Source organism: Podarcis liolepis (genome assembly GCF_965112155.1).
Source record: "Podarcis liolepis genome assembly, chromosome: 4".
Classification (NCBI taxonomy): domain Eukaryota; kingdom Metazoa; phylum Chordata; class Lepidosauria; order Squamata; family Lacertidae; genus Podarcis; species Podarcis liolepis.
In genome coordinates, this window is record NC_139558.1 from 24,993,252 (window position 1) to 25,004,093 (window position 10,842).

The 10,842-nt window shown below is 44.2% G+C and overlaps 1 protein-coding gene across 2 annotated transcripts; it reads left to right on the forward strand.

The window, feature by feature from the left end:
* The first annotated feature begins 243 nt into the window (after positions 1–243).
* LOC310705540 (protein-lysine methyltransferase METTL21E-like) lies at positions 244–10,640 on the forward strand. 2 transcript variants are annotated; one of them, XR_014525381.1, is made up of 6 exons: positions 244–933; positions 2,707–2,792; positions 7,587–7,744; positions 8,087–8,204; positions 9,279–10,188; positions 10,222–10,640. XR_014525381.1 is itself a non-coding variant. In XM_083500137.1 (5 exons), exons 2-5 carry the CDS (start codon positions 2,720–2,722, stop codon positions 9,713–9,715), a joined length of 786 nt encoding a protein of 261 aa, XP_083356263.1. In that variant the 5' UTR covers positions 244–933; positions 2,707–2,719; the 3' UTR covers positions 9,716–10,640. The 2 variants fall into 2 exon arrangements, 1 of the variants encoding a protein (XP_083356263.1); XM_083500137.1 differs by having other exon boundaries at positions 9,279–10,640.
* The last annotated feature ends 202 nt before the right edge of the window (positions 10,641–10,842 follow it).

Genomic DNA, 10,842 nt, shown 5'->3' on the forward strand with positions numbered 1-10,842 from the left:
GTTATATCACATAAAGGTAAAAAGGCAAAGGACCCCTGGATAGTTACGTCCAGTCAAAGGTGACTATGGAGTTGTGGTGCTTATCTCTCTTTCAGGCCGAGGGAGCTGGCATTTGTCCACAAACAGCTTTCCGGGTCATGTGGCCAGCAGGACCAAACCACTTCTGGTGCAACAGAACACTGACGGAAGCCAGAGTGCACGGAAATGCCGTTTACCTTCCCGCCGTAGCAGTTTTTCTAATTGCAAGCATGCTTTCAAACTGCTAGGTTGGCAGGAGCTAGGACAGAGCAACGGGAGCTCACTCCATCACAGAGATTCGAACCGCCAACCTTCCAATCGGCAAGCCTAAAAGGCTCAGTGGTTTAGACTACAGCGTCACCCGTGTCCCACATTCCCTGCCCCAGCGTGTTTTCCTGTCAGGTTTGTTGTGCAAGAGTGCCAGCCGTGTATGCTGGGATGTGATCGGATCCTGCTTGGTAACAGCAAGAGCCTAGAACTGCCCTGAATCATGCTCCAAACTAGTTTTCCACAGGTCTCCTTGAGTGCAAACAGGTTTGGAAAGAAGAAAGTCACTCTATTTTGGTTGTGTGTGTGAGCACATGCATTCACTCACTACTTTGTAGCTGGGCAGTGATGAGTGCAGCTTGTATAACTTCTAGGAAATATTCCCCCCCCCCCTTCTTATGCAAGTGTTCTGAAGAGTTTTTCCCAATGAAATTCAAGGGGTGTGCCCACTTTGTTAATCGTTGCAGCTGTCAGGATTTATAAATTCTTCCCTGGGAAGTGCTGCTGGCAAGTTACGTTTCAGACTTTTCTGCTTTTCTCTATAGCGCTATTTACAGACTGACCAGTGTTGGGGGAGAGATTCTGCAGGTGTGAAATTTTGCCTTCGCTTTCTGTGGAAACCTGGAACAATAAAATAAAATAACCTAGGTATGTTGCTTAGTGCATTGCAATAATTGTTGTTGTTTTTTAAAAAAATTAAAGGCACAGTTTTGATGTGGCTTATGTTTAGATATCTAGTTGTTTTTCATCTGAAATATATCACTCACCGTCAAAAGATATCCATATCTAATCAGCAGGGTGCCAAGTTAACATTTCTGAGCCCTGTAAGGTTGTTCCAGATTACCGATAATAATGTCCTATGGGGGTGACCTTTAGAATAACATTTTGTGCAAAGGCTTTGAAAGGTAATGCTTGATCAAGAGTGTCTGTCTAAACAATACTGTCAGTCAAAGCGCAGCAAGGTTTTGGGGTCATTTTTCTCGCTGCTTCTCTTCAAAACAAAGGTGCAGATCCTGTGCACTCTGACCTGGGAGTAAGCCCCACTGAACAGAGTGAAACTTACTTCTGAGTAACCATGCATACATAGGATTGCACCACACAAATCACAAACAGCTATGCTCATATTCTATATACAGGGCAATCCTATTCAAGTCTCGTTGAATTCAGTGGGGCTTAGTCTCAGGTAAATGGATAGAGGCTTGTCACCTATTTTATTTCCTTCCGGTTGATTGCGTGAGAAACTCTCAAAACAATTATTTCCCCCATGCAGGGAAATTAAAGTGGGCTGGGAGAAAATAGGACTAGTATGTGTTAAAACCTGGGAGTGGGGAAGAGATTGTCCCTAACATTCCTTCACAAGGATGGTTGTGTAGCACAATCCTTAAAACACTGTGAAAATTTATTCTGTGCATTGTGTGTGTGTGTGTGTTTTAACCTTTCTTAGTTGTTTTTGTTATATTTTGCATATAACCTTGAGATAACTTGTCAGCCTGGATAGCTCAGTTGCTTAGAGCGTGCAGCTAATAACTCCAAGGTTGCAGGTTCGATCCCCATACGGGACAGCTGCATTGCAGAGGGTTGGACCAGATGATGCTATGATCTATATCTATTTATATAGCTATAATCTATGGAAGGCTATTAGTATTATTATTAATCTACAGATTCACTTTGTTCATTCTGCTGTAGGGACTAAATGTCCTTGCTATTGCTTTGGTGCACACTTGAACCAGATCTTCCAAATACTCAATGCATGACCATTACTTGCATAGCCTAACACAGTGGCATAGCCTGGTTGGGGGGCGGTTCCCCCGGACGCAAAATTGTTAGGGGCACAAAATCTCAACACCCGGTGCTGGCTCAATACAGCTGTGCACTTCTGTTGCTGGGATTCTTTGAAAACGGCTTCTCCGTATAAACCAGGAAGTGACCTCTCCAGGCAATGGAACAAGTCTTCTTTTCTTATTTCTGTGGCTGCAATCTCCTGGGTGACGCGGATGCTGTTAGGCAGCTGAATGCACATGTGTACTCTGTCCGTTTCCCTCCCTCTCACCCACCCCCTCTGCACAGCCCCGGGCTCTGGCAACCCACGGTATGCCATGGCTTAATAATAACCAGCATGGTTGATTTATTGTTGGTTATATTGCCGTAGCATAAGGCCTCTTATTGTCGGGATAGCCAACAGTGTGTCGTCCAGATATTGTTGGATGGCAACTGCCATCATCCCTGATTCCTGGCCATGCTGGCTGGGGCTGATGAAAATTGTAGACCAAAACACCTGCAGGGTACCACATTGTCCACTCCTGACATGTATGCATTTGAAGCCAAATGCATGACAAATGAAAGAAAATGCCATGCCTTCCAATTCATTGCTAAACCTGTGCTTGGCTGTTTTTTTAAATAGTTCTTCCTTTGTATTGCTAGGCCATTGTATGAAATGGAATCCCATTCATTGCAACCCAAGCATCCTGGATCAGATGAAAAATCCAGAAAACCAGACAACAAAAATGGTAAATATTTGCTGGCAGGTGATGCATGAGCCGCTGCTTTGTACCTTTGCTACACCTGCGGTCTATCATGTCTCTAAGCTCATGTCCAATCAGTATTTCCAAGCTGTCTTCAAGGGAAGCCCCACATAAAGTTAAGAACAGTAATCTAGCTGGGAGGCTACCAGAACATGGGTTACTGTGGCAAGGCTCTGATCAAGTATACATTAGGTGTATACTTAAAATACAATAGCTGCACACCTAAAATGCTTAACAGGTATGCAGCCCTTGAAATTTTCCATTTTTGGTGTGTGTTTGTGTGTGTGTGTGTGTGTGTGTGAGAGAGAGAGAGAGAGAGAGAGAGAGAGAGAGAGAAAGAAAGAAAGAAAGAAAGAGTGTGCGTGTTTGTGTGTGAGAGTTTATATAGGGTTATGATGATCCACGCATGGTTATTGTAAAGACTCATCACCTTTTGCCAGGGAGCCCTAAAATACTTGCTTATCACTTGTAATTACACAATGAACCCAATAATGCTAATGTTGCCTTCAGGTTCTTGTTGCTTCCCTTCAACTTCTCAGAGCCTCCTGCTGGGCCTCTAGTCATACACTCTCCTGAAGGAAGTGGGGACTTAAAAAATAAATAAATCACAAACCTATTTCTGGTCTGGAATAAAGCTACAAAGAGGCAGAGGGAAGAATGTGCAATGGGGAACTACTGCAGGCTCCTGTACAAATAATACCACTAATAACTTGTGTTGTGAGTTGTAAAACAAGCAAAGATATACATGTAAGTCCACAGGAACAATTCCAAAACTCACATTAGGGCAATATTTTTATTGGGCCAACCGGAATCTTACAAAAGAGTGTGGTAGCTTTTGAGCTCTCCAGAACTTGGATGAGGACATCAGGCTCGATGGTGAACATAAGTGGCAGTGGGGGAGAAAGCAGAAATTTTGGCTGATTCTGAAGACATGATGGAGTTTGCATTGCCTTGTAGTCTTCAGAAAGTAAGTAGGCAGCAGACATTAAAATGAAGCTCTAGTCCAGCAGTTCTCAACCTGTGGGTCCCCAGATGTTGTTGGACTACAACTCCCATCATCCCTAGCTAGCAACAGAGCTCGGGGATGATGGGAGTTGTAGTCCAACAACATCTGGGGACCCACAGGTTGAGAACCACTGCTCTAGTCCATTAGGTGAGTTGCAGGTTTTTGGCTGTTGGGAGGAAGCAGCAGGCAATAATTGATCCCCATTTGGGAGAGGTGATATAAAATCCAGCTGTTACCCAGACCAGTCTCTACTTGAAAACTTGCACACTCTTTTTGGAACATTTTGGTTTGCCCTAAGAAAGAAATTGCTCAAACGTGGATTTTGGAATTTGTACAATAGAGTTCTAGAGAACCTTCAAGCTGAAACATTGACAAGTATTTTTATGTGATCGTGAGAGAAAGCCTCTTTGCAAAGAACCAGCTCAGATCCCTGACACTTTAGGGTCTTGGCAGGACATCGTTTCTCTTGATCCTTTTAAAATAAATGTGATCTGGTAATCCAGTCTTTCGCCCTCAACTTCAAAGAGAAGCTCTTCCGTGTAGAAATTCTGGTCATTTTACATCTTCATGATGAAGCCATACAGGAATGCAGCTTTCCAGGTGCATTTGCAGAAGTGATTGTGGTGCTATCGCTGTTGATTAGGAAACCTTACATAGGCAAGGAGCAAGAGCCATCCTGCAGGATTATCGATTTAGTGTGAACTCAGCATTTCACATGTTTTGATTTCCTTAAAATAGAAGCAAGAAAGAGTAGAAGGGGGACCTTTAGCATATTCTCCAAATCTGCCTGAGTGAGCAGATTAACTAAGATAGCAAGTCAATTTATGGGGCCAATAGGCTGGAATAGAATAAGTGCAACTGTAAACACCCTGATCTGTTAGATGGTTTAGTGTTGCATATATATAAGCAGGTGTTCCTAGGCTGTATCTATGACTTGGCAAAGTCCTGAGTTGACCTCTTAGAAAGCAGAGGACTTGAACCCACTTGATCTTACACTACTCACAAACTGTAGTTTGTTAAGGATGCAATTCTCAGCACCCTTAATAAGCTACAGCTCCCAGAATTATTCGAGGGAAGCTGTGACAATCTAAAGTTGTATCATAGTGCCTTTGAGCTATTTCATTGCAAGGAACAATAATGGGGCTGCTTTGTTGAGGCTGTTGCTGTCTGCCCCCCCCCCCAGGTTTGGGCTACGTAATCACACACACGGCTAGACTCAAAACAGTATAAATACAGTATATAGATTATGATACTGATGCTGGACTTGGAAAAGAAAGCTATTGCCCCAAACAGGGCACATAGCAGCTCCAGGGGTTATTTTCATTTGGTATGGGGAATGACTTAACTCTCTCCCTCCCTTACATAGTGCTACAGTCCAGATCTCTTTTTCGTGGGAAATTTCCTTTTTAACGTTGTGCAAATGTTTTTAGCATTAAAAAACCTCCACAACTACACATGAAACCCTGTTCTGCGGGTCTTCCGTGTTGCTTCTAGGTTTGGCCCTTGATGAACGTTTATGAAATCATTCTCCGCATGTGTCCATTCCTGCCTGCTTTCACCACTGCCTCCGTCAAGACAAGAGTTTCTGTCATTTTTCTGTGGCAGAAAGCATGCGCTGTCTGAGGGGCCGAACCCTCTCAGGGCATATGTTGCATCGCCATGCTGCCACAGTATAGGGTTTCCATAAAAGTGCCAGCTGGAGTTGCTTGGCAGCATTTCAGCAGGACACTTGAGGGCAGAGCGGATTCCTTGTCCCAAAGCCCTGCCCATCTTGACCTCTCCTGGCCCCTTACAATTTGACATAAACTCACCACGTTAGCACTTTACTTTGAGAATGGACACCATGATGTCAGGGCACTGAAGAGTGGTGGCTAGATATTGAGGATTAGGGACCAGGAGAAGGCGGGCTGGAGACTTGGAAGAAGGGATCCGTGAACTGGAGGAACCTGTAACATCCGGGAGATGAGAGTCAGAGGCAGGAGAAGCTGCAAGGCTGGAGAGTGGAGAACAAGTGCGGGAGGGAGGGAGGGAGAGAATTCTCTTGCTCCACTGGCTCCCAGGACCAGAAGAGGATTGAAGAGGGAGGAGAAGAAGGTTTTAGGCAGAGTCTTCAGCTGCTTGCATGCAGTTCGGATAGGGGAGATACATAAGCCAAGATCAAGGCCTTTCTGTGTTGTCAACTGCCTCCTCATTGCAAGACCAAGCAGGAACCAAGGAACTGTGGCTTAGGCTGGAAGAGAACCTGTGAGCCTGTAGGAAGTGGCTTCCTTTAGCCTTCGGGCGATTTTAAATATGAACCAATGATGAGCCTCTGGCAGTGGAGGTAGAACTTACTGAGTATGCCTTGTAGGCATTGATTGTCTAGTTCTGCATGAATTGGGCTAAACCTCTTCTGAAGACATCCGAGCTAGAGGCAATCACTGCCTCCTTTGAGAGCGAGTTCCATAGTTTAGCTATGCAAATATATTCCTTCCTGAATCTGTTGGAAAATTCCATTCCACCTTTAGTTGCAGACATGGAACTGTTGCATGTCACATGTCTGTTTACATGCCAACACAGCTTGCTGGGAACTTCCATTGTGTGTATAGCTTTTGCTTTTCTCTGTCTTTTGGAGAAGACAAAGACAGAGACTACATGTTTCTTTGTCCTGATTTATGATTAATAAATATGTAGTTGTAGTAAGCTTCCACAAGCCTCACGCCTATTCTGTGTGCGCAGTTTGCTCTGCTGACATAGTGTGCCCTGGCTTTGAAGCCTGGGTCGCTGATTTATGTTGGAGCAGAGGCTGATGGGTCTTCACAGTGGGACGGCTGGAAGGAGATGACCCAGCTGGGGCGAGCCAGCTGGCCTTGCGACCCTCAGCATCCTGACAGAATCTTCCATCATTCAGTCTTCTATTCAGGAGGTTTCAGCCCATGGCAAGAATGCTATAACTCTTCTTTTTCTTTTAAATATATTTTTATGAAAGATTTATTAGTTTACAAAAAAATACATGCATTGTCTCTTTTTTTCAAGTTGTGTTTTCTACGGATCAGTTTCATTTGTTGTGAGACATTAGTGTTACATACAGTGTTAGGTTAGGAAGAAAAGAGGGGGAAAGTACACACAGGAAATACAAGACAAACTAGGGGATGCCCAGATACCCTGGCTAACACACCACCAATTACATGCCCTCCTAAACAACCCAGGAGTAAAATCAGCAGCAACTAGGTCCTTGACAACCTTCGAAAAACCTCCTCCTAACAACAAAGGGATGGTATCCACAATATACAAAATACTGCTCCAAAATCCCACAAACCCCCCTTGACATAATCAAAAAAGAATGGGAGGACAAGAAAGGCTGTGAGATTAACCCTCCCCCAATGGACTAGAATGTGGTCTAAACCTCCCTTTAAATCCATATCAGCAAAAAGGAAAGAACTCAGTCTGAAACTCACTTACAGATTGTACCTAACTCTATAACTTTTTTGACCGACTTCTATGTCTCATTGGTGCTGAGTAAAGGTGGGATTCCGTTCTATTATTATGGCTTTATAAATAGCAAGCGTGATGGATGGCAGCTCCCCGAGGCCACATATATCACACTAAACAATTATTGTTAGGGACTTTTTGTGGGCAGGGACATAACTCAGATGGCTTCATGCTCAGCAGGGCTGCCTGGCCATATAGAGGTTAGTGGCTTTTGCGATTAGGTCACTGCACAATCGTTAGCTGAGCTGGGCTACCTCTCGCTGTTATTATGACACATGACCTTTCCATTGTTTTATTACTAGGACCAAACGGAGATGAACAGATAGTCGCAGAGATCATGGGAAGGTGTTTCTCCCCTTCGCTGATAACCACCCAAGCCTGGGAAGGGTTCCATTTTGTTGGCCACAAGATAAAGATCACGGAATCCACCGACTGCTATGGAGCTGTCGTCTGGCCTTCGGTATTGCAGGCAAACAAGACTGTTGGCTCTGATACATGAAGCAGAGCATCACACAGGGCTCAGTGTGAAACGTAAGGGGTGGTTGTTTAAAGCCTGGGGAAACTAAAGTGCTGTAAAGATGAGGCTCTAAATACAGACAGCTGACGTATTTTGGAATCAGAGTTGCTACCCAAAAGGAGCAATTCACTGCAAGATCAACAAGCTCTATTATCCATAGAAGAAAAGCCATGCTGCTATTAATAATAATAATCAAGGCATATGCTTTTATTTGTTTGTTTGTGTGTAATGCTATTTCCCTTGTCAATCTGCTCTTGTCCTGTTTTTGTTTTCTCCCGTCCACAGGCTCTCGTTATCTGCCACTTTTTGGAAACTAACATGAAATCTTATAACCTGGTTGACAAAAATGTCATTGAAATCGGAGCTGGGACAGGCCTGGTCTCGATAGTAGCCAGTTTCCTTGGTGAGTATGGGTAGTGTCCTCTAGATCAGAAAGTGGTATTCCAAGGTGTGTGTGGGATTTTAGTGCACCTGTGACCAAGGAGTAGCATGTCAGCTCAAAAACAAATGTAGCAACAGAGACAGGGGCTCATTATCTTTTAAACACAGGTCTCTCTCCCCCCCCCCCCATATAGAAATGTGGTTTTGCAGGAAGAGGGCATGGTAGATAGACCGTGTAAGGATGGATTTAGACACTAGGAGAGGAAATGTTTAGTTATTATCCTTCCTTGCCCATGTGAGTGAGATCAGCAGAGTACCATCCATTGTGGCCAGAACTTGGAAGACAAGGTTGATTTAACCTTCTAGAAACAATAATCCTGGATTCTTTAAGGCAGGCTGGATTTTTCTTGGTATTACCCCTTTTCCCCGCCTTGAAAACAGCAATCGCACACACATTGTTTTGTGAAGAAATAAAAGTAGCATTTACTTACATATTCTAGATTTTGAATTAGCAAAACAAAGGCAGGTTTATAACTGCTATCTAAGTTACAAAAGTACAAAATGTAAGTTCAGAAATGGTGTCTGAGCTGCACGTATGGTCAGCTTGGAGGCATGATGAAGAAAGAGAAATATGCCTTGGCAGGAAGGAAGCTTGTAGTATTACAGCTTCCTGCCAAGGCAGACAAAGGAAGTGATCTCACAGAGTTCTCTCTAGCAAATTTTACAGGGAAGCTCTGTGAGCCTCAGCCCTTTCATGTGCCCATCTGGCAAAATATGAATTGTTGGTTTGCCGGTAGTAATGACCCACAGACCGAAGGGTTGTAACTCAGTGATAGAGTGTCTGCTTTCTGTGCCGAAGGTCTCGGATTCAATCCCTGGCATCTCCACACAAGGCTGGGAGAGACTCCCTGTCTGAAATTTGGGAGAACTTTTACCAGTCAGTGTAGATGGTACTGAGTTATCGAGGAACCAATGGTCTGACTTTGGTCTAAACAGCTGCCCATGTTCCTACTGCCTTTAATGATGCCAGAGAGCATTACTGCAAAACTGTCTTAGATTTGCTAAGCATTCATTCTGTGGCCCCTTCCTGCCACAGGTGCACGTGTGGTTGCCACCGATTTGCCTGAATTGCTGGGGAACCTTCGATACAACCTTGTCAAAAACACGAAGACCAAATGCAAGCATGAACCCCAGGCAAAGGAACTGTTTTGGGGGGTCGACCTGGAGAAGAATTTCCCCAGGGCCTCGTGCCAGTTTGACTACATCCTGGCGGCTGACGTTGTGTACCACCACCCTTACCTGAATGAGCTGCTCCTTACCTTCGACCACTTGTGCAAGGACAACACCGTCATCATCTGGGCCATGAGGTTCCGACTGGAGAAGGAAAACCAGTTTGTGGACAGATTCAAGAAACTGTTTGACCTGGAGGTTATAACTGATCTCCCCAGTTTAAATATAACCCTGTTTAAGGCAAAGAGAAAGCATAAAGCAAAAAGGCCTTCCCTTTTCCCATCCAGACTGCTGATTAGGTGATTGTCAATGCACGGTCTCTTTTCTTAGCCAGGATTAGACCATTTCTCATTGGATTGCTAGGTTTGAATGTTTGATACTGGTGGAGCACTCAAATGTTTGGTCCTTGCTTGCAGTCCGAAATAATACAACACATCAACAGATTCACGATGGTCCATGCACACCTTTGTTTGCAATGATAATGAGCCACAATACATACCTCTCCAGTGGTACCTTGGGTTAAGTACTTAATTCGTTCCAGAGGTCCGTTCCTAACCTGAAACTGTTCTTAACCTGAAGCACCACTTTAGCTAATGGGGCCTCCCGCTGCTGCCGTGCCGCCAGAGCACAATTTCTGTTCTCATCCTAAAGCAAAGTTCTTAACCTGAGGTACTATTTCTGGGTTAGCGGAGTCTGTAACCTGAAGCGCCTGTAACCTGAAGCATATGTAACCCAAGGTACCACTGTATAACTATATGCAGATACTAAAGTGCAGGGTTATTCATAATATTGTTATGAATTTGTGGGAGGAGGCAGATTCCTCCGTAATTCCTTATTTAGTAAATGGTAGGACTTCGCTAACGTTTGGAGTATTAAGAGAAGATGTAAAAATACAGTGTAAAAAAAACACAGGCTGAGCTAGTTCTCATGTCAAGAGATTGGCTGACAGAGGTGCCAACAAAGACAGGCGATGGCAGAGTTCATTACCCGGACAAACGGTGGCACGTTTAGTGTCAGACAAGAAATGGGGTGGGGTCCCTCCTGCAACTGGGTATTAGTAGCAAAAGACAATAGCAGAGGTGGAAGGGGGAAGTTTCCAGCTTGACTGGCTTCTGTTCTGGACCCAATCTTCCTGAAGCTATGATCAACAAGAGACACTCTTGGCATGTAATGTTCTGCACTCCCTCCATGTAAACTCAGGTGTAAATAAATCGTATTTCTTAAAGATGCTACAGTCTTCAACATGTTTCATTCCGAAGGAACACAAACCCTGGTGAAGTGTCAAGACCCCTTGCTACCTCTTGGCAGAGATTGGGGGTGCACCCCTTTAAGCAAAACAAATTACTTTAGTGGTATAGGCATAGATTTGTGGAGGAGCACATCATTAGTACCAAAACAAACATTTGTTCTAGAAAACTAACTTGTCAGAT